At 43.6% G+C, this 24363-nt stretch overlaps 1 protein-coding gene across 3 annotated transcripts in view; it reads right to left on the reverse strand.

Annotated features, from left to right (window-relative positions):
- Cd86 (CD86 molecule) overlaps nucleotides 1-24363 on the reverse strand; it is a 61146-nt gene that overhangs the window by 13108 nt on the left and 23675 nt on the right. For all 3 annotated transcript variants that reach the window (XM_031363805.1, XM_031363806.1, XM_031363804.1), the window contains 3 exons: nucleotides 11457-11506; nucleotides 3071-3406; nucleotides 487-783 (listed from right to left, as the gene is read on the reverse strand). In XM_031363805.1, coding sequence (XP_031219665.1) covers nucleotides 487-783; nucleotides 3071-3406; nucleotides 11457-11506 — 683 coding nt within the window. The remainder of the gene's footprint in view (nucleotides 1-486; nucleotides 784-3070; nucleotides 3407-11456; nucleotides 11507-24363) is intronic.

The following is a 24363-nucleotide window of genomic DNA, read 5'->3' on the forward strand; positions in this document are numbered from 1 at the left end:
CCTTATGGAATATAGCTGATGCGCTGTGGCTCTCTCACACATGCTCTCTCATGGCCTTTCTGTGCAAATGTGAGGGTCTTCTATATAGGACTCTAGCTCCTCTTCCCTTCTATTTTAGCCTTGCTTACTAAGTCCAGTAGTCTGTTTTACAGGAGGATAAGACCCCAGCGCCTTTAGGAAGACTTGCCTGACTTTCAAAGATCTTTCCTGCCTCCGAATGCACACAGAACTGATTATCAGGTTGTTTTAAATTAGGCAATTGTTTCCATAAACTATAACTTAGACTTGAATTTCATCTTAAACAAAAAAACAAAAAAACAAGGTTTCTCCTATATGTACATGCAAACGTAAAAAGAAACTTCTATTTAGCTCTTGCCTAGTGGCCTGCTGGAAGGTTTTTCAGCGAGCAGTAAACATTGGATAATTGGGATAAGAGCTTTGCATATAGCGCCTTGTAAAATAAATAATCTTAGGAAGCAGCCTTACCTAAAATGACAGGTTTGGAGGAAATATTCGTTGACTCCATTTCCAGGACACACACAATGGTCATATTGTCCACACCATCCGGGAACAGATGAGATAGGCTGACGGAGACACTGAACAGTTCTGTGACATTGTCTTGTGATATCTGCATGTCATCACCATACTCATCGGTTGAATTCGTTATCAGAAAATACATCTTCTTAGGTTTTGGGTAGCCTTGCTTAGACGAACAGGTCAAATTTGTGCCAGAATTTCTTGTTACATTCTGAGTCAGTAATATTTCAGGTTCACTGAAGTTGGCTGGAACAGAACAGGGATGGAAACAGTCAGCCTAAATGTAGATGTCTATATAAAGGAATGGCAAGGGACTGACATCCAGTTTCCTGATTCGAGTAGACCTGGCCATCTCAAGGTGTATACCATGTGAGTCTCAGCCCATAGTGAGGGCTACATAATAGGCCTACATTTATCTTTCAAGGAGTCTACTCGCTCCCCTAGAGAGTGTTCTCTGAGAGACAGACTAGCTAAAATTAGCTTGCCAAGGTCTATAGTGAAGCCATGACTCTAAGAACTGCGGTCTCAACTCTAACTATCTGGCCTACATTCCCACAGGGAAACATCTCACCTTCCCACTCAGGGATGAGGTAAATTTCCATCAAGAACTCATAGGGTTTATGGTCCTTGCATGCTCTGGGCCTTATCTTTAAGAACCTACTCATAAGAGTAACAAGGGAGTTCTTTGTGTTTACAAACTCAGAATGTTGGTTTTTGACATGACTAACATAGTCTGACATTATGCACTATAACAGTGGTAGTTCTCAACCCGTGGGTTGTGACCCCTTTGAGGGGTTCATGTATTAGATATTCTACATATCATATGTGTTTACATTATGATTCAAACAGTTGCAAATTTACCATTATGAAGTAGAAATTAAATAATTGTATGGTTGGGGTCACCACAACATAAGTAAGTATATTAAAAGGTCGAAGAGTTAGGAAGGTTGAGGACCACTGTACTGAAAAAAATTCATTCCTACAGGGGCAAATTCAAAACTCTCTCCTCTTTGTTTTCCACTCCTGTTTTTAGGGCTGAAGTGCACTGGCACAAAGATCCTGGACCTGCCACATGTGTGGATTCTACATATTAATTAATAATTGAGTATGAAACTAGAGAGATGGCTCAGCCAATTAAGGCTAGACTCATAACCAAAACAATGGTACCATGTATTCTTCTTAACAATGGAATTCATCTGCATGTCATCATTTTTTTTTTAAGTTTTGCAATATTGTTATGCTCTTTGAACAGTCTGTTGATGCTTGGTAAGAATTACTATCTTCTAGTCAGCTTTATCAACAATACCTTTTGCAGTCATGAGTTAAGTTGTAGAACTAATACACATTATAATCCATAGACAACCTGTTTTAAAGGCTGGTCTGTGCGCCTCCTAGAACACACTTTCTCCAAAGCTACCTTCCACATACTGAGAACACAGACTTAGCACCTTCTTAAATGGAAGCCGTGTAGCCTCATTTGAATCAAGTCACGCTGGAGGAGAGCAACACTCCATGGTGCGTGTGGTTTTGCCCGTTTGATCCTGTGGTTTTAGAAAGGTTCATTCTAGGAGGATTCTTTCTCAAAAGGTGCCTGCCTTTCCCAAGTCCATGAAGAATTCATCTGGGTCCAGCACCATCATGCCTCAGAATGAATCTACACTGGAGAAACTCCAGTATTCCCACAGAGGCTGATACTTGTGTAGCATCTCAGTTTGTCACAGCTTCAAGCTGGAAACAACCCAGTGTCTTTCAGTGATTGACAGTATCATGGAATTCATCAATTAAAAAATAAATAAAAATAAATAAATAAAACTTCCAAATTTTGCCAGGCGGTGGTGGCACATGCCTTTAATCCCAGTACTTGGGAGGCAGAGGCAGGTGGATTTCTGAGTTCGAGGCCAGCCTGGTCTACAAAGTGAGTTCCAGGGTTCCAGGACAGCCAGGGCTACACAGAGAAACCCTGTCTCAAAAAAAACAAAAAAAAAAAAAAAAAAAAAAAAAAAAACCAAAAAACAACAACAACAAAAAAAAAAAACCTTCCAATTTTTTTGATACACTCAACTTAGATGAAACACAAAAGGCATTTTGCTGAATGAAAAAAGTTCATCTTAAAGGTTACACAGGCACGTTCAGTTCCATGTATATGTTATTCTCAGAATGACAGAACCCTAAGAGCTAAAGCAAGAGCCCTAGACTACTGTGGGTGAAAAAAAATCTTAGACTAAAAGGTGAAAATAGAAGCAGTGGCCACATTGCCTGTTGTTTCAATCTGTCTGTGGTGTTTTTGTTCAGCTGGCTCTATCTTGTCTCAAAATAAAATTCTCACTGATCTCCAAGAAACAAACCATCAAAGTACAAAGGGCTTTCAGTTCCCCACTCTCAGATCCCGCGTTCCCTCCAAATGTACTTTCTAGAAGTGGCTCTCTTCTGCCTTCTTTCCCAGTCTGTTTAAATAACCACCCTCACTATTTCCTTGCTCAGTTAGAGTCTCCTCTGCACAGCCAACGGTCTAAACACAGTACTGACCACATACCGATCACTGATAGCTCTGTTGACGTCTGCTGGAGGATCACTGATCCTGTGGGTGGTTTCCCTTGTATAAAGCAATCATACGAGCCCATGTCCTTGATCGTAACGTGGTGAAGTCGCAGAGTCCAGTTATCCCCGTCAAAGCTCGTGCGGCCCAGGTACTTGGCATTCACACTATCAAGTTTCTCTGCACCCAAGTAGTGCTCGTACAGGACCAACTTTTGCTGGTCCTGCCAAAATACTACCAGCTCACTCAGAGTTATGTTTTGAGCCTTTGTAAATGGGCACGGCAGGTATGCAGTCCCATTGAAATAAGCTTTCCTCTTCATGGAAACAGCATCTAAAACAAAACAAAAAAAAAAAAAGAGAGAGAGAGAGAATTAGGAAACAGGAAACAAGAAGGGGAATCCGTTGCTTTGACACAGTACCCAGCCTCCAGCTTGTCAGTCAGTGATAGTACCGGAGAGGTGGATACTAGGATCTGGAGCCAGGCATCCATGCTGGACTTGTGGAGCTTAGACCTTTGTTTTTGTTCTACTTTGTTCACGTGTGCAGGCTGCAACCTTTGTGAATCTCAGTTTTCTCACCCGATTAAGGAGGTGGCCTGAAGTAACGTTCAAAGATTCTTTCTGGTACCGTGTTTCTGTGAATTTCTAAACCAGAGCATTGACCACCGTCGCCAAGGTTGCAACAGGCTTCCATAACTGCTACGCCATCCCCCTAAACCCTGCCTGGCCCATGCAGTCCCTTTATTCTTTGGTCTGCTATGGTATATATTTTTTTAATTGTTGATGATGGTCACACACTTGCTACCACCTTTTATTAGTCTTCATTAGTTGGGAGCTCCACTGAATCACCTTCTTGACATTCAACTAGTTCCTGCTCCCATAGCTGCTACTCCCAGAGTCAGAAAAGGGGTTTTGAAGTAACTCAAGTGCCAAGCAATGCCTCTATTCTCAGTGACCTCTCTAGGATCTTTCAGGGACCAGACAGGAAGCTGGTCAAATGTAATGGCTCAAGGGAGATTATAGTGGTTAGGATATTTAAGGGACATGAGTACTCTCTAGGTGGGAACTAGGGGGGGGGGGGGAACTCTAGGTGGGAAGGTGAGGATGTGCCTTGTCATATTGCAGAAACCCCAGAGAAACCAATGGGTACTCCCAGGTTGCACTGCCCTGGAAACTTAGAATCCAAAAGGAGCATGATGGAAAAGTTCAGAGAGAAGACACACTGGCATAAGTCAACCTGTGGGAATTTTTCTGGGCCACAGAATTGCTGGAGACTCACCAAAGAAAATAAATGGAGAGAGGTAAGAGGTGAGCGGTGAAAGGTTGAAGGTGAAAGGTGGGTGTGCCTTTATTTATTTATTTATTTATTTATTTATTTATTTATTTAGGTTCATATGAAGCTGGATGCTACTATGGGGAGAAGATTGGAGTAGTCTTCATAAAAATCATTTGTCCTTCAGGATTTCAGGAAGGGAGGGAAGGGAGTGGTGAGTAAGGGAGATGAGAGAGGAGTCCCACTCAAAGTGGTGGTGGGCCATTGGCCTCCCTTTAAGCAGGAAATAAACAGGCAGGTACGATGTCGTGTACTTGGCAAAGCTCAACTGCCTGCAGACCATCCCATGAGAGCCTATGATCAAGAGACTGCCAGCGGTCACAGAGGATACTCCAGGCATCCATGAAGTACAGCATGCTCGTCTACATCAGAGGGAAGAGGGAGATCACTGAGTTCCCACAATAGCGAAAATGGGACCTAAGGAAAATGTATTGCATTGGGCTTTCTGTTCCACCTCTGCTAATCTCTTAAGTGAGGGGCAAGAGTGCCATCTACTGTAAATGCTCGCAGTTTGGTGAGGACTGACGGACTCTGGAGGGAAGGACATATTCTGGTTTGGATCTAACTTACTGTGATTCTGGGCAGATGATCTGATGGAGAAGCAAGCAGGCAGCCGAAGCTATTGGTTGGTGTGATATTATTGCTCAACTATTAGTTGCACTTTCTGGGTCTAAAAGTGAACTTACTCTGAGTTTCTAGCATCTGCTTGACAAACAGGTTTTCTTTCTCGTCTGTGAAGACCCAGAGTACCTAATTTCCTTTCCATTCATTCCCTGTCCAAATTCTCTGACCCAGTCCCCCTCTCTCAAAGATAACAGGGACTTCGTTTTCCCCCAGCTCCCTCTTGACCTACCAATAAAAAGTAGACCATAGCCTTTGGCCTCACCTGGCGGCCGGTCAGAAACATAGACTCTCTGGTTCCACACAAGATCTGAATCAGAACCTGCATTTTACCAAGAACTCCTATTTGGGAAGCTGAGGGGATCAGAGCTGATAACCAGCCATATTTACTTCTACCCTCTCCAATTCCCTTCTCCTCCCCACGGGGCGGAAACTACTCTGTAGCCATCCTGAGTGGAACTGAAAGTATTTCACATTCCACACGCTTTGGCTTGTCATCAGACCCTGGTTGTCCTGATGTCACTCTGAACCAGGCAGATACATCTTGACTGTGACCATATGGGGAAGATTTGACTTAAGGTCTGTTCTTTCCCAGTGGCTTCAGGCCTCCACGGTTATGGTCCCCAGAACTTGGGGCCTCAAAGCAAGTGAACTCCCTGGAATTCCATTGGTGGAAAGCACTGAGAAATCCTCCCTCTTCTAACATGTGGGCTTAAAGAAATGGTTTAGATTTAGCAGTGACTGGTTGTTAAGATACAGCCAGGAGCCAAGCACACAGGAATTCAGCCATATATCTCCCCAGTCAGGAAACAATGAGGATACTAAAGGACCTCTGCAGGAAGAGACCATTGGCGTGTCCCGTCTTGTGAGTCTACAACCTCACCAGAATGTCAGTCTTCCCTGGTCAGTACCCCAAACTCATCATCTTGTCTGCGTTTACTATCCTTACTACACTCCAAGGTTTTGTTCTTTCTGTAAACTTCACCCAAAGGCTTTCTAGGCCCACTGAAAACCCTATTGTACTAGATCCCTCTATAGCTGACCTTTTGCAATAAATAGTACACTAAATGTCCTTTCCATGGAATATGGTTCTACCCAAAGGACTCCATGTGGCCCACGTGACACTCCTGACTCCCTCAGCAAGGGCCTTGAGCAGCCCCTCTCCACTCAGAGGTGTCTCCTATCTCATGGTTATGAACCACTAATATTTGTCACTATGTCCTCATTCAAGGAGGATTTCGGCATTATATTCAAGACTGTTCTTCCTAGCCAATTTTCAACATAGCTGCTGAGATAATCTAACAGTTTATTCATCAATAACGAGTCTGCCAACCACCGTGTGTCAAAGTTCCTTACTTTATCAACCACAGAGACCTTCACCTACAGACCTATTCAGCAAACCTCCGTTTCCCATGAACAGTGTCCTGGAAGGCTTAATACTTCAGATCTGGCCCATAGCCTGTGATTCCCCCCAATTCCATTCTCATTTTCTTCACAGCTGTTCTTCAACTTCATTGAGATGTTAGCTTTCCTAGACCTCTGTCTTTGATCTCATAGTATATTATTCCTCTGAAAGAGTTCTTTGAGAGGAGAGAATTTTTATCTGGTTTTGAACAACGTGAATCTTCAACAAGTAGTAAATATGACCAAGGAACTGGATCATTTTTACAGTGCTAGAGAGAGAAAATGAATTTTTTCATCTCATTTAATCTCAATTAGTTAAAGTTTAATGAGTCACATATGGATAGTGGCTATTATATTGGACAGCACAAAAAAAATACAGTGTTTTAACCATTTCTCACCATTAAAAAGGTAGTAAATATGCCTCTTGGCCCTGGTAGAATTATACTAAAGAAACTGCTTTTGAACCTACAGATCTCATCTTACAACTGGGTAGATAAGCCACCACAGGAAATAATTTTATTAAACAGATAGGTAATAGGTAACATTTGAAATTTGTGATATTCTACTTCTCTAAACAGGTCCCCTCTGCCATTGCTTTTCTTTTCTGTTAAATTCCCCAGTGAGCAGAGACAGCTGTCTCCCCTCTAACATGGCTCACCCCTGTCTCTTCTGAAGCTTTTCTGACAAAAGGTGCTACCAGTTTCTAACAGGGCAGCTCTGTGCTTTTTCTGACCTTACCCCATCTGGCCATTGTACCAAAAGTAGCCCGGCTTTGAACTCCAGCTTAAAATTGGAATTAACTTCCTCAGTCTGACTTCCTGGTTCATGTGTCTGTTCACTCTGGGATTTATTTTGTATGCCCGTTGATTGAACTCTCAGGGATAAGCTACAAGGTGCATATCTCCAGTCCACAGCCACTAGCAGAGTCCCAGACACCACATCTGATGGCTTGTTGGATATTGTCATGTAGATAGCAATAGATCCACTCTACTTCCTCTTAAATCTGAAAAGGCCCCAAGATAGCAGTTGAACTAATGACTCCTTGGGTAGATTAAGTTTGAATTGTTAGCTTGCCCCAGGTACTTGAGTCAGTAATGATAGACAACGACAAGAGATAGAGCTGAAGGAAACACATGAATGCTATTTTCATCTACCATCTAAGCTAGAATCTACAGAATCTGGGGGAAGACAGTCAGCCTCGCCACAGAACAAAAATCTGAAGCTGTTTTATGTACATCTTTAAGTGAAGAAAGTCTCTCCCACTCCAGCGTTATTGTTGACCAGTGGTGTTGGTCAGGTGGAAGTGAGAACCCTAGAGCCTGGAGACTCAGACAGGTAGAGAACAACTGCCAAATGTCCAACCAGACTAGGCATGGTGGATACACCTGTGGTCATAGCTACTCCAAGGCTGGGCTGGAGGATTCCCAGAGTGAAGGGCCATGAGATGGCCCAGAAGGTGGCTGTACAAGCCTGATAACCTGAGTTTAACCCTCATGACCCACATAAAGGTAGAAGAAGAGAACTGACTCCACAAGGTTGTCCTTTGTCTGCCACAGTCATAGCAATTGATCAGAGGCAGCAACAAAGATATCTAATTTCCAGGCAAAGCATGTGAGAGGTGTAGGGGACAGGGCAGAACTATTTTGCTCTATGTCTTATGTATCATCATAAGTTATCAGCCTTGCAATTTTTCCCCTGTGGATTATTAGTGCCAATTGTATCTCCTTTTTCTCTTTGGATGCCCATGCTGGGGTAGTCTCTATTCCATAGCTCAAGAAGAGCCAGATTCAAATCAAAGAGAACTTCTATGTTTAAAAATGGGTGGCTTTTAACTTAATAATACACTCTAAGGCCATTTAGTGTTGTTCATAAGCACACCTCTATGGGTCATCTACTAGGCATAAATGCCAATGCCCCTACCCCAATAAAAGTGTCTCTCTCTCTCTCAGTAACCATCAACTGCTATTAGCTCTTCAGCTAGGGATTGGAAGAAGCCCTCCTCCCTATTTCCTGCTGGAACTTTTAACTCTCTTGATGTTATGGTTGTCTTGTGCGGATAACCACTGCTTCTGGGGAATTTGCATGTGAAACAACCATGTCCTGTTCAGTGGCCAGTGGTCACAGAACTCCTCCCCATCCTCTGGCTCTTACATTCTTTCTACCCCTCTTGTCTCCAGTAAGTTTGCTGAGCCCTTGGGATTGGAGTTGTGGCCATAGTAGTTCCATGTATGTGTGTTCACAGTTGAAAAGCAGATGAGAGGTGTTTTGGGTGGATTGAGAGGTTAGAGGAAAGGAATGGGATGGATATAACTAAGATATATTTGTATGCATGTTTGAAATTAAAAACTAAGCTAAAGAAGGATATTTATCAATGGTTGTACATGATTAAGATAGTAAAAAAAATAAGAGGTTAGAAATAGATGCTGACTGTTTTATCATTGTGTTTATTGGTGAGTGAAGTATTGGCAAGTTCATTTTCTAGTGGTTGGTGCTGACTGCCTTCTGTCTTTCTATCTGTTTGTCCCCAGCTATATTCTCTTCCCATACACCCCCTGGATAGAATGAAACCAAATCAGTTATCACTCAAGATTTTTATTCTTATGGTTTCAATATCATCGACCCCCTTTTCAGGAGCTAGGAGTTTCCACGCGGTTTCAGAGCAGGTCAAAAGAGAAGTGACATCTGTCCTTGGTTTTGATGGGTTTCTCAGCTTTACCAACTCACTTTCAAAGAGCTGAGACCAAACGTTTGGGGACAGGAAAGGTGTCTCAGTTAAGCTGTTACTGAATATTTGTTTCCAGGGCATTTCTCTCCCTGATCATAAAAGCTATGCTTGCCATTCTAACCAGCAGTGCTAAGGTCTAAGGCTTAAGGACAGCTGGGGCTTGGCTTAAGGTCAAAGCAGGAAGCTAAGGAGGCAACATGTAAACAGGGAAGGACCAAGCTGAAGCAGTATCATCCACCAAAGCTTTTTGAGTCACCCAAAACCAGAGCTCACCACTTGTAATTGCCTCAGGAGCAAGAGCTAGGAAAAATAGCCTGATAACTCACATCAGTGATGTTCAGCCTGCACTGCTGGGTACGAATCTGGCCTCTCTCATTGGGAACTGCGTTGATCTTGAGTCAATTACTTAGCTGTCTTCTGCACTTTAGGGACCTTGTCTTAAAATGAGGAATAATGATGATATCTAATGCAGCAAGTTATTGTGGCTTTTAAATGAACTGCTATTTATAAAGTGCTCAGAACAGTACCTGAACTAAACACACACACACACAGTACACACACACACACACACTCACTCACACACACTCACACACAGAGGACACACACACTCTCATATACACACATTCACACACACACTCACACTCACAGATACAAATGCACATGTACACACATGTATACACCACACACATACACATACACCCACAGACATATACACAAAGGCACACACATGCACACATAGGCAAATGTGCATGCACACACATATACACATGACACACAAACACCACACATACACAGAGACATGTATGCATGCATGCACACACATTGAGACATGTACAGATACATAGGCATACACAGAGAGGAGAGGGATGGAGAGGAGGAAGGGGGAAGAAAGGGGGAAGGAAAGGGAGAGGGAGGGAGAGAGGAGCATGCACACACACAAAAGCATACACACATACAAATTATCTTTATCTCCCTCACCTCTGATATGTGTGTGCGTACACGTCTCCCCAGGAGTTGAGACTCTGAGTCATTGACCCTGGCAAGTGAAAGCTGCCATTCTCATCTACATTGACGATAGCTAGGTGAGAACCTGTAGACATCACACTGGTGACCTTAGCAAGCCTTGAGTACTAAGCAGAAAACACAAATCACAAAAGGCCTGTCTCTATCTGCTGAGATCTAAGGGAATATCTCTTTACAGTACTCAACTCCTCCTCTTTACCCTGCCAGGGCTAGGGACAGTGGCCAAGGGACTGTTGTGTGACAAATTGTGGAGGAGGTGGTTTTGTGGCTGAGCTGATTAGTCGAGGGCAGGTGGTCAGGGGTGGCTTGCAGCTGCTGCAGGCACACCACAAGCTCACCTACCCTATCTGCTGGTCACCAAGACTGAGATGGCTTCTCTGTCAGCACTGAGGTGGAGAAAATGAATACAGGAAAGTGTGGGTCATCAGGGAAAAAAAATGGCATTCAGTTGCAGGATGCATGGCAGGGCCTCCAACCAGCTGCTTATAGGTGCATCCCAGAGAGCAGTGAGCCAGGAAGGGCTGAATTCTGGGAGGCCTCACACTTCTAAACTTTAGGGAGCTTTTTAGAAAAAACACACACAATCCAAATACAAAATGTCACCCAACAGGAGACTGTGATAAGGGAGAGGGAAAGGTAATCTTAATTAAATGGTGGTTATCTTATCCAAATCTTACCAAGTCCTAAGATCTGTAATGTTGTGCTGGGGCCCTCCTGGGGTCTTTAGGGATTGGAAAGGGGGAGCCTGTGTGAGGGGAACTCTGAAGCATTAGCTTAGTTAGCTTTAGGGTAAATTGGCTGGCATGATTATCCAGAGTCACAAAGCATGACCAGTAGGAACTAGGGCACAGGCTAAGGAAGAAGGGTGTGGTGAGAAACCAGTACTGCAAGAAGAAGCCTTTGAAAGCCGTCAGCTGTTTCCTAAGGGCTTGAGAATACTGAACATGGGGACTGAAAAGACCAGATGTGTATGTGTGGAGTCAAGTCGGAGGCTTTACTGTCATGGCCTTCTTTGCCCCTCTAGGAGTCCTGGACAGGACACTCCACCTTGTGCTGTGTGTCAAGATCCTAGGGGCTTGGTTGCAGAGGAGGAAGATGTCCAGCCTGAAGACACCAGGTCATGACCCTAATCCTTCTGTACTCTCTAGGAAAGCTATTTGCTATGGAGTCTTTGACAACTCAAGTCAAACATGAGCAAACAATACCAACAACTCTCAGGCCTGACTTGCAGTGACAGCAGAAGGACCCCAGGATGTTACACAGGAAATGTTCTTACCTGAGAGTCCAAAGATTGTCATGAAGAGAAGGATTGTCAAGTCCATGGTGCTAGGGTTTAAAAAGACAAGATAAAACTTAGTTAGAAAGTGAGACTGAAAACAATTGTTCACTGAAACATGACTTTCGAAATAGTATTTAAAATTCATGTAGGTTCCCACATTCACTGAAGTCATTTCTCCTTGCTTAGCTCCACACACAGGCCATATTTCTCAGTCTCCTTTGCAGTGAGGCAGGTCATGTTACTGAGGCAGAAAAGATGGCTGCTGCTTCTAAACATGGTAACAGAGGGGTCCTTCCTCCTCCCTTCTTCGTCTCCTTTTCTCCCTCCTCTCTTCTCCTTCTCCTTTTTCTCCCTCCTCCCTCTCTTTTTCTCCCTCCTCCCTTCTCCCTCTTCTTTTCTTCCTCCCCCCTCCTCCCTCTCCCCTCCTCCCTCTCTACTTCTCTTTCCTTTTCCTCTCAGACTCAGGAAATCCTAAGGAAAAGTCCAAGGGCCAATACGATGCCCACATCTCACAAACTCAGAGACTTGGTTTCCAGACTGAGGTAGTGTAAAACAGTGTTCTGCAGCCCTCCACACCCTTCCCACGCTGATCGAGACTGTGACATTCACTAGATACACTTGATGTTAGTTGTGGCACATTCTGCGGTAGAGCAAGGCATTACTTTTTTTCCCAGCCAATGCAGGGAAAATGAGAGAACAGTGAGACACTTGAGTAAAATCAAACTGCCTTTGATTTTCTTGTGGTTTTTCAAAGTTTAGCGTGCGCGGAAGTCACCGAGAGAGCATGTGAAACACTTTCATGGGCCTGTACACAGAGAATTTGGCCGTAAGTTGGGATGAAGCTTATGTCTAGCAATTGCCAGGGCCACACTTTGAGAATAACTGCCTGACATATTCATGTCCCTCCCCTTCTCTCTGCTTCTCAACTCAACCACTCAGTATAGACCAAAAAGATGTTAGAGCTCAGTGGAAACACAGAATAAGGACCAACACTGGACTGGTGGGGGTACAAACAGATTACCAAAATTTGGAACAGATCTCAAGACAAGGCCAACGCTAACTGCTTTCCACCTGGTACTGGGTGGGTGGCACTCAAATTTAGCTAGTAGGATTTTAGTGTGAAAAGGGTAAACCTAGCAGGTAGATTGCTACCCAGCTTTGTATAAAAGAGGGAAGCAGTGCTTTGGGAAGACACAAGTATTCTTCATTCAATAGCAGAAGTTTCTTCCTTGGAGGGTGGACAGTCTACAGCTGTTTTCCATCCTTCAGGTTGTGTCTGTACCCTTCCTTCTTCTCTTATAGTGCTTGGCACTTGGCACCATCCTTCAAGACAGTAATTCCTCTAAGAATTTTTAGAGATTATGTCTGTACATGACATGAAAATTTTAAAGTAAAGCTGAGTCCTTGAACATGGCAGCATGTAGCACATTCATTTTAATCCCAGCACATCCCAGTGAGTCCTAGGCCAGGCTGGTCCACTCAACAGGGGTACATAGTGAGACCTTGTTTTTTTTTTTTTGTTTGTTTGTTTTTTAAGTAAAGGGTAGGTATTAGTTAATTCTTCTATTGTTGCAACAAAATGTCTGTTGAAAGTAAGGGAGGAGGGGATTGTTTTGGCCTAGGGGTTTGGGGTGCAGCCGGTCATAGCAGGGAAGTCATGGGGTGGGAGCGGGAGGCACCCAGTCTCATTGTACCCTCAGTCAAAGAGCAGAGGGAAGTGCTGGAAAATCTTGCCTTTTCCATTTTTACTCAGCCTGAGACCCCCAGCCCATGTGATGGTGCAGGCTACATTTCAAACGGCTTGTCTTGCTTGAATTAACCCAGTCTAGAAACCCCCCTTATAGACATTCCAGGATTCTAGATTGGTGATTCAAGTTGGCAGCTATTACTAGCTATCAGAGTGATAAGTAGTTGAAAGTAAGAGTCTCTCTGAACTCTGGTCCCTTGCCATCTAACTTTCTTCCGAAGGTGTGCCTGGAATGACCAGTTACCTATTTCAGTCTCTTGCCTTCACTTAGACAAAATAAAACAAAGTAACAACTCAGATCCATGTGTATCCTTATTTTATTTTAAAACACAAACAGAAGCATAAAATACATACCTTTACATATATACCACCAGCTTGGGGATTGTTTTATAGCTGTGATAATTAGCACTATCATATTAGCAGTTCTACTGTACTCTACTTGATGCAAATAGCCAGGTAAGTTGTTCCTAATCTTCTGTTGTAAAGCAAAACCTAAATTATATTACATTTCATACCCTTGGAGCTGGCTACTTCCCAGAAGGAGACTCTCTTGACCAAGGGCTAAAGAGTAATGAAATTTTAGTTTTCACAGACACAGATTTTCCTCCACAATTATACACTAAGACTTCCACCAACAGGAGATGACGTACTTTCACATACTTTTGGGGGAATGTTTTCTAGTTTGTGAATTTTTTTGTTATGTTTTGTTTTGTTTTGTTTTTCAAGACAGGGTTTCTCTGTATAGCTCTGCCTGTCCTGGAACTCACTCTGTAGACCAGGCTGGCCTCAAAGTCAGAAATCCACCTGCTTCTGCCTCCCAAGTGCTGGGATAAAAGGCACGTCCCACCACCGCCCACCTCCCGACTAGTTTGTGAATTTTTGATCTGTACCATTTAAAGGTTAAAATGATGCTTCATGATACATTTTTGACAGTGGCTGGAAATAAACCCAGGGCCTTGTTCTTGTCAGGCAAGTGCCCCACTGGCTGAATTCCTCAGTCCTCTCATGATATTTTTTTTTAAATGTGGTAAAATACATACAATGTTTACTAGATGATCATTTTCAAGCACGCAGCAGCACATGAAAGATTTGCATGGTGCAACCATCAACATCTCCGCACCCCAGAGTCTTTTCATCTTGCAAGGTGGAAACTCTGGACTCAGGAAGCAGTGATCGTTTCTCCTTCCTTTCTGCCTCCGTCTCAGAAACCACCTTCTGTCTCCATGAACCTGACTTCTCTAGATGGAAGTGGAATCTTACAGTATTTAGCTTTCTGTGGTGGGTTTGCTTCACTCAGTGCGGTGCCTCAGGGGCCCATCCACATGGCAGCACCAGCTGGAATTTCCGCACTTCCGAAGATGCTGGCACTAGGTTCAGCATCTGCGCCCACCTGCAGAAGGCTGCTTGAATTATGTACATCTTTTTAGTGCCGTGAAGAATGCTGCTGTGAACATGAGGTGTACAAATTTCTCCACAGTTTTCTGCTTTCACTTCTTTTAGATGCAAACCGAGAAGTGGAAGAGTGGGTCATACGAAGATTCTATTTTAAACCCTCTGAGGAACCACTGTCCAACAGTACTTCACATTCCCATCAAAGGCACCCAATAACAGATTCCTCTATATACTTGGCGACATTTTTCTGATTTGTTTTTCAAAGTCTAAGCCACGTCTGTTAGGTGGTTTCCGCTGTTATTTCAAAACAAATTTCTCTTATGAATCGGAGTATACCGCCAAATGATTAAGACATCCGTATTTCTTACGCCACGTATTCATCACGCAGCCCTTCCTCCACCAGCTCCCCGCATCCTGTTTTGAGTTTGACTTACTCTTATTAAACTGTGGAAGCTTTTTTTTTTTTTTCCAATATAGAAAATTAGCAGTTTGTGATAAAGTTACAAGTAAGTTCAGCTGCCAAAACACTAGATGTTCGATGAACGAACCAAATGTCTGGTTCCCAGTACGTTTCTCTCTCTCTCCCAGCGACTGTGATGGATGTTAGGGTTTGGCATTGTCTACTGAGCTGTAGCTGACATAGCCTGTGGGCACAGCCTGGGAACCCCTGCCCATCTCTTCACACTCAGTCACTCACAGTATCCTATTCATCATGGATCTGAAGGCTGGGGCCTCTTTAGGTCTGAATTCCTGCCTAAATCCAGGAGTCTGTATAATACCTGAAAAATCAACACACTGAATCTAATCAGAGAACTATTCCCAACCTGACACGTCAAACACAGAGGGTCACAAAATCAAATGAGCCTATGCTATAAACTTAATTGATTAGTTTAACTCAGGTAATAATCACATAGAACCATTATGGCGGGGTTTTCAATCTGTGGGTTATGACCCCTTCATGGGACCAATCGCCCTTTCACCGGGTTGCTGAAGAGCATCAGAAATATCAGATATTTACATTCTGATTCGTTACAGTGCCAATACAGTTATGAAGTAGCAATGAAAATAATTGTGTGGTTGGGGGTCACCACAGCCTGAGGAACTGCATTACAGAGTGACAGCATTAAGAAGATTGAGAAGCCCTGCATAATAGCCTTCTGAAATCTAGAACAAATGGCCCCTGTAACTCACTAGGTGGGGCAAAGTTCTGGCCCCACCCAGGAAGTCCACACTGTTGCAGACTTCTTTATTTGGAAACTGTCTTTCCCTGATTTGAAACAGCAGCCTCCTTCACTTCTTTTGCCCTGACTGATACCAGCTTTGTGAGTGTTTTGCTTTGTTTTTGTTTTTGTTTTTTGCAGGGTGAGGATTTGAGAGAGGGTCTTGCACTATAGCTCAGGTTTGTCTCAAATGCATGATCCCCCTGCCCCAGCCTCCAAGACTGCACAACTTATAGACTTGCACAACTACCCCCAGCTCAGTACTGGTTTTATTCTCTGAAACTACCCACAGTAAGCACACCAGGCTTCAGCAAAAGCCATTTAGGGGCTAGAGGATGGCAGTCTTCTACACCTCACACCCTGACCTTGCTAGACAGTCCCTGTTCTCCAGAGAAGCATCACCATTGCTCACAAGGAGATTGCACACCAGCCTGGCAAGCTCTACAGACATTGCTGGTGTCCATTCCTAAAACATGGACACAGCCTTCCTTTAGAAAGTGTGTGAGTGTGACTTTAGGAAACTAGTTTCTCCACTCTGGTTGGCTCAGAACAGAGATGTTATTTCCCCAGGAATGAACTGTTCCCCCCCAAACTCCAAACACAGGCAAGGCTTTTACCAGGTGGCCCAAGAAATGGAAGCTCTTACTATCAGAGGGAGTGTTCAGCAGAGACAGGAGGAGAGGAAAGAACCTAAGAATTTATGGGGGGATTCTCTGACAGATTTCTGTCACTAGAAGCAGAATCAGGTCTGAGAGGTGGATGAACTAGTAAAAGCCTAAAAAGGAATACTGTTCACACTAGAAGAGTTACAGTCTAGACACTGAAGTGCCCAAGAGTACCATCTTCGCTTACTTTGTATACCTGGCCCCTTACATGAGTAAGAGTGGTGGGTGAATGACCAAGCACCCTGGTTTTTCTCATGGCTGGATGAGCTTGTTCAGCCCCTGTAATACAGATGAAGAACCAGTTCAAAGGGTGAAGATATGTTCAAGGTCATGAACCTAGTAACAGCAGAACCGAAATTCAAACTGATCCAACTTTACTGATTTTTTTTCTTTAACACAATGTGGTTCCTTTAAAAGTGCTAACCAGACTCAGGAGTGCATGGGCAGCAAGCAAAGAGACTCCGAATCTGCCCACTGACAGGGTAAGAGGAGACAATGCATGACCAGAACATATCCTAAAATCATTGCGGGACCCTTGGGAGACCCTGAGGTGGGGTAGAATGGGCTCAAAGCCTCCATTTACATCACAGGAGGTTTTGTCCTAGTAGGCAAATCATTCCACAGGCGCTGCTCGAGCACCTACTTTGTGCCAAGCAGAGAAAGCTACTCTGTTCCGCTCCTCACAGGCAACAGGCTTTAGTGCAGGCACTGGGATCTAGTTGAGGCAGAAAAGGGGAGATGAGGTAACACAAAGGACGATACTCTTCTGGAAAAGGAAGTGGGACGAGGACTCTGAGAGAAATCGAGAGGCCAGCAATGGAAAAGACTTTGTCCTGAAACAGCAGTAACCAGGGACTAGAGAAATGCTACTAAGAGGGGCATTGTCTCAGCTATGCTCATTCGCAGTCTTAAAGGCAAATATGTACTGAGTATTTTCAGCATTAAAGTTCCTCTACAGGTTTAGGGAGATGTACAGATACATAGGCCTGGGTCCCTTATATAGCACTAAAAAGAAAGGGAAGAGTGTCCAGGAAGAAGTCAAGCTGAAAAACTCTGGGAGAAGCCTTTAGCTCCTCCCATAGTATACAGTGTTCTCGCTACAAGTAAAACAGCGGATGCCACACCCACTAGAGGAAGGACTAGATCGGATAGCGCAAGTGCACTAGGGTCTGTATGTCCGTGTACACTTATGGCAGAACAAGAGGACTGTGGATGGATCCATCTGCTGGTGGAGGGTGGCAGATCCTGGAGTTCATTTCATTTGAAGTTTCTGAACTGTGAAGAATGAAACATTGCTTGGGGTCCTGTACTTTTGACCGTTAACAAGGTTCTGGCACAATGACAATGCTTGAGGACTGTGTGCAATCACTGCCGGTGGTTCTGTGTTCATTCATTGAGCCAGACACTGTGCTCAGTGCTGGGGGGCAGAGTGATGAACAAAGTTGGAAGTGGCTTTTCTTAGTACAGTTGCTCAGTTTGGCCAAGGAGCAAGATAGTTGTCAATTAAACATAAACAAATATAAATTTTTTTACTATGAGAAGTGCTACAAAAGAGACGTTCATGGTGCTGAGGAAAGTTTTCATATGACTTGTCTAAAGTGCTATTTGAAGGATGAAGTGGTAGATTCAGTATTGCCACCTGTGTTCTGATACCCTCCCACAAAGAGGTGGAGTCTAATCACCTCTCCTGACTCCAAAATTGACCCATAATTGACTTGTTCGACTAGTAGGATGAAGCATTAAAAGATGTTCTGGAACTTCTGAGACCAGGTCATAAAAAGCCTTCCCACTCCACATGATCTTTTAAAAATGTATTTTCTAAGGATCGAGCCCACCATGTAAGATACTCCTCTACCCTGACACCACAGTGCCAGAGCTTCCATGTGTTAGTTTAGGTCAAAAGTCCTAGCTCAGCCTTACCTTCCAGCTACATCTGTCAAGCTACCAGATAAACGGGTGAAATGCCATCCACTCACTCCTGTCCAGTCAGGCCCTTGTTAGCACAGAGAACGGAAGAATCCCCCTGAGGCCTAATTCTGACCCCCAGAACTGTCTGAGTGAAATAGTCCATCCCTACCTCTAGGAAAGTTTGTAATGTACATCTAAAGGAAACAGAGTCAGAGGTACTAACCAGGCTGGGAGGGATGACAAGCTAGAAAGGTTCTGAGCCAAAGTAGTATCACATATAAAGGTACTGGGGCAGGGGGAAGATTCGAGAGTGTCTGTGGTTGAAGTGCAGGTGGGTGGGAGACAAGGCAGAAGAGCTCAGCATGCGCCAGAACACATTTGCCTTGTGGGTTAGTTAAAGATTTTGTTCTTTATTATGACTAAAGAAGTTGTAACAGGGTGACATAATCAAAATTCTACATCAAAAAAGATTTTTTTTTTTTTTTTTTGGTTATAGCATATGAGTAGCAGAGAAGCCAGAAAGATGCAAGAAGCCTGTCTCGCAGCGATTTGTTCTAGCGAATGTGATAGCTAGTTAGTCTGAGATGGAAAAGAAAGTAGAAGTGGGTCAAACAAGAGATAGGACTACAATCAATGGCCTATGCTGATGGGTTAACATCGCAATGACCAAGGGTTAGTTCCTTCCTTCATTGAACAGTTGAATCATTCTTAGCATATCTGTCTGGGTGTGCTAGTTTGTCTTTTATTGTCGGGAATAAAAAGCACAAGCGAAAGCAGCTTAGGGAGCGAAGGGTTCATTTGGTTTACAAGTCACAATCACAGGCTGTCATGGAGGGAAGTAAGGGCAGAAACAGGAACCCCGAGAGAGGCAAACCGGAGGCAGGGGCATGGGAGGACACTGCTTCCTGACTCACTTCAGGATCACATTTGTTATTCCCCAGCACCACCTCCCACAATTGGCTGGACCCTCCCACCTCAGTCATTAGTCTAGAAAGTACTCCCACAGACTAGCATATTAGCCAATATGATGGGCCTATTTTCTCAATTGAGGGACATTTTTCTCAGATGACCCAGTTTGTGTCAAGTTGACAAAAAAAAACCCAAAAAACAAAAAACAAAAAACTAACAAGCACTCTGGGGGCTATGGAACTCTCTAAATTTTTTTGTTGTTTTATTTTCACACATTTATTAAAACTGTGAATGAAAGCAATAGAAAATATCATTCATTTCAAATATGCAGATGACATAAAAATTAACTGAAAGCCAGTCAACCAAATATTCTTGAAACCTAAGAAGAGACAGACAGAAACACAACCAGCCTTGTAAGAGTTAACTTGTTGATCTAAACTTGGGCTTTAAGATAATTGACTGTGTAAGTGGAGTATCAAAACTAGAGAAATACATTATGCACAACAAACTATGCTGTATTAGTGTGATATAATAATCATCAGCATTAATTCAGTCCTTTTCATTGGAAGCAGATGATGATGGATGTAGCACTTAGGGTCTGAGGCACTCTAGTCAAAGGTCCCACCCTGAGCCACGCCCCAAGCCACACTAATTCTGTCTTAGCTGGCATCTGCCTGCCGTCATCTTCGATAGTCAGACCACATCACTGTGGCCTCTAGTACAGCAAGGTGAGGGTCGTACTTGAGTGACAATGACAGAAGTGGAGCTAATCACTAGGGGATGCTGGGAAAATGTCAAATGAGGAACCATGAAAAGACCCAGGTAAACGAACCTGAAGGAGAGAGGGCTGCAGATCTCTGATAGCCAAGGGAAAATAGTGAAGGCTCCTCCAGGAGAAAGGGAGGTTTGCTGCTATTGAATAACAAGCTGATACAGTAGCTAGAAGTCACAGGGAGCCAGATTTCAGTCCCTGGGGGAGGACTTTTAACAACCACACCAGAGTCTGGACTTTGTTCTGAGGTATGTGCACCCCATCTGCAGAGCAGCTCGAGTAAAACATAGGCTGATGACACAGAAAAGGCCTTCTAAGGAGGAGATTCTTGAATTGCACTGTGGACTGTGGTGGAGCTCTATAACTTTAAAATCCCACAACCAAGCATCTCATCACATTCCAGGGGGAAAATGAAATTAAAAGATGGCTCCTGGTATCCCATCTCCCTCTGTCCCACCTGAGCCCTTTTCTTTTAGTTTAATATGGTGGGTAGAATGGTATCCTATGAGGATGTCCCTAACTACAGAAAGACCATGAGCTGACTACCAGTGGTCTTCCAGGAGTCAAGGGCAAGAGCAAGCACCCCCACCTATAGGTACCCCATCCCCATTCTCCCAACAGAGACAGTGGTGGGGCCAGGGTTGGTCTCAGAGCCAGGCAACTGAGGGGTTGCTGGAGCCAATTTCTGTTAAGGTAGATGAAACCCTCCTTGCATAGTGTTGACCCTGGCCACTCATTCTGAGACTTTTGCCCATGAAAGTTTCAGGCTAAGCCACTGCATTGTTCAAGAATTCTCCTCTGAGAGCAGATCTCCTTTACCATCAACAATTGTTAATTTCCAGGAACTTGTTGTGGCTGGCACCTGCTTTGTTTGTGAAAGGCTTTGCAAGCTTCCAATAACTCTTTCCTCCAAGACATTCTATGAAACGGTCCTCATGCTAGACACACTACACATAACATAAATCAAAGGAGCTCTGTCAGCAAGACACTTTTAAAAGCTGATGACTTCACACGACTAAACATTATAAGTACAGTCTTGATACACACACACATACACACACATACACATACATATACGCACACATACACACACATATACACACATATACATACACACATGAGCAGGTGCACATGAGGCATGTAATCCTGAGTTCAATGATCAAAGTTTTTTTGTTTGTTTTGTTTTTTTGTTTGTTTGTTTGTTTGGAGACAGAGTTTCTCTGTGTAGCCCTGGCTATCCTGGAACTCACTCTGTAGTCCAGGCTGGCCTCAAACTCAGAAATCTGCCTGCCTCTGCCTTCCAAAGTATTTTTTTATTGGTATAATATTCTTTGAGAAAATATTTTTACTCAAATTATCCTTTCTGCAGTCCTAGGGGTAGACCCTAGGGCTTGTACAACAAGCTAACATTGATCAACACCTCCAGCTCAATCTCTCATTGTTAATTGATATGTAATGGTTGTCTATATTTTACAATGTGTACATTGTAAATACAATGTGATATTTTAAAACATTTATACAAGAAGTGATGCTCAGGCCCTGAGAAGTAATGTGACTATCACCTCAAATCTTTGTAATTTCTCCATCCTGGGGACATTTATATTTAATGCTCTACTGCTTTCATAAGGTTCTGAGATATAAACAAATAGAAGCACTTTAGAATTTTTTTTAAATATTTATTGTTTTCTATTTGGGTGTTTTACCTGCATGTAAGTCTGTGCAACACATGAATGTAGCATTCTCGAAAGCCAGAAGAGGGCAGCAGATTCCCCAAAACTGTAGTTGTTAGCCACCATGTTGGTGCTAGGAATGGAACTAGGGTCCTCTAGAAGAGTAGACAGTGCTCTTAATCCCTGAGCCCCAAAATTAATTCTTTCAGCCCGTAGAATAACCTCTAAGGACATTTAGAAATGAATAGGGTGACCAAATCCTTCATAGCAAGGGTTTTTTTTTTGTATTTATTTATTTGTTTGTTTACTTATTTAACTGACTGGACTTGGGGAAAGACTAGGCAAATAATGGGAAATTAGTTTCTGTAAGTAGTGCAGGAGAGCTTATCAAGATTGGAAAGTCAGATAAGGAATTCGAATCTGGTTCAATAAATTGTAAGTTTGGGATTAGTATCTCAGAAAGGAAAGACAGACAAACAACAACCACAAAAACCACTGCAGAAAGCTTAAGAGAATAGCCCATCTGTGGCCTGGCAAGTGTGAGCGCCACTACTGGGATGACTGGTGACCCATGCAGCCAATATTAAAAGGCTCAGGGACCCAAATGAGGAGGGAAGGAAACCAGAGGAGGAACAGGAGGAGCCTTTGGGAGGGGCTCAGTACACAGGATGCTCACGGAGAATCAAACGCTTCCTGGTATCTGGCCGGCACTGGAGGTGGAAACAATTGGTTATGGCCAATTGTCACTCAGTCTGATGTCTGCTTCCTCTTGCTCCACCCAACCCGCTGCTGTGTCTCCTGCCCTAGGCCGAGTCATTTTGAGGACTCTCATATCCCCTTGGAGTCAGTCCCCTTTGGCCTCTTCCCTTGCCTACATTTTGTTTTCTGTTCTTTAGCTGTTGTTCTCTGCACTCATTCGGGAGCAGAACATGCTCACACATCAGGAACATTAGCGGATTCACAAACAGCAAAAGGATGCTCTCACTCCCTTCTGATATAACTAAGCTACTAAAACGTAGGTTACTTCCCCCTCCCTGACCCAGAAGGAGCATGGCAACATCATTTAGCTTTTCCTGTCCGCTAACAGTAAATTTGGGTGTTAGACAGATACTCAGTTCTCTTAGCTATATCTACAATCGGGCTTCTTTGAGTTGAAGATTATTCGGCCTTTAAAGTATTAATGGTTTTTCAAAGCCAGTTTTCCCATTTTACCAAAAAGTACCCAAAGGTGAACTCATGTCACAGGCATCTCCCTAGGACTCTGCCCTGCCACTCACGAGTTCTACCTGCCGGGAATAAGAGCCATCAGATTCACCCAAAGGCAACTACCCATCCTGGTGCCCAAGGAAGGCCCCTTTCTCTTTGTCTCAGAACTAAAGCCATGGTCACACAGAAATAACAATGTTGTCAGGGCATAATCTATGGGGACAGCCCCTTCTCTCTTTACTGTGCACTATGATATTCTCCCGTGTAGTCCAGTTTTGGGATTCCCTATGAATCATCCCTTGGACCAAGGCAGGTTTTGAAAGCCCCCATAAGATGCAAGTGCTGTGTGGAAGAGGAAAAAAAAACGAATCTGCTTTTAGCTGTCAGGAATTATATTCACATTAACAGAACATGAAACTCAGAAAGGAATTGCATGGTTTGACAGATAAGGAATGGAAGGGAGTGATTCAGGTCTCAAGACCTCAGCAGGGAGACACGATGCACTCGAAGCATACTTTGTCTTCCTCTTCTCATGTAGAAAATGGCATCTCTTTCCCAGCCTCATTCTAAGGGCATCCAACATGCCATTCAGAAACAACTTTCTACAAGAGAGTGGAGAGGAGGTCACGGGTCTGCTGAAAGGCTGTGTGCCTGAGCTGTGGTCCCATCCTTCTTCCCTCTTCCCCTAATACTTTGCCTGGCCCTAAAACGTGATTGGTCAACACTTGCTAGAGTTGTCCAAGTCTTCCTGGGACCCTCTCCTCTCCTGCAGGCCTATGATAGACATTTTTCACACTCCTGTGTGTTTTCAGTTGCAATTCTGCCCCAGAGATCCCTCCCCTTAACTTCCACTTCCACCTCATTTTGAAACTGGATGGCCTCGGAACTTTTGATTCTTCTACTGAAGATTCTGGTGTATTTTAGTAGTTTACTTTTCACGGCTTCCCCTCTCCCCATCCATGTCAAATTCATACAATAAGATCCTCCTCTCCAGCCAGGGGTGAGAATCAGTAGACACAGTTTCAGTCAGTAGTCACACAATCATTTCCTCCTTACCTAAGCGTCGCATCCCTGTGATTAATATTACCTTCCCCATTAGAAGCTACAGCAATATAATTTCCCTTCATGCCTTTGATACTCCCCTGTACCTAGGCCATATTAAGAAGCTAGCAAACATATGCTAAGTGCATCAATGAGCTGATGTTTCGTACAGACTTCGCTTAAGCTTCATTGAGTCTCACCCGCAGTGTATACAGCAGCAGCTGCAGACTTAGTGCAGAGCCACCAGACTGAGCATGGACACATACTCATTTTAGTCCTGACATGAAAGTTCCATCTGAGGAGAACGGGCCAAGTCCTTAATTATTATAATTTGAGGAGTGGGAAGTTCCCTTGGTCAAAGTTGTTTTTTTTAC

Source organism: Mastomys coucha, unplaced genomic scaffold (assembly GCF_008632895.1).
Source record: "Mastomys coucha isolate ucsf_1 unplaced genomic scaffold, UCSF_Mcou_1 pScaffold12, whole genome shotgun sequence".
Lineage (NCBI taxonomy): Eukaryota > Metazoa > Chordata > Mammalia > Rodentia > Muridae > Mastomys > Mastomys coucha.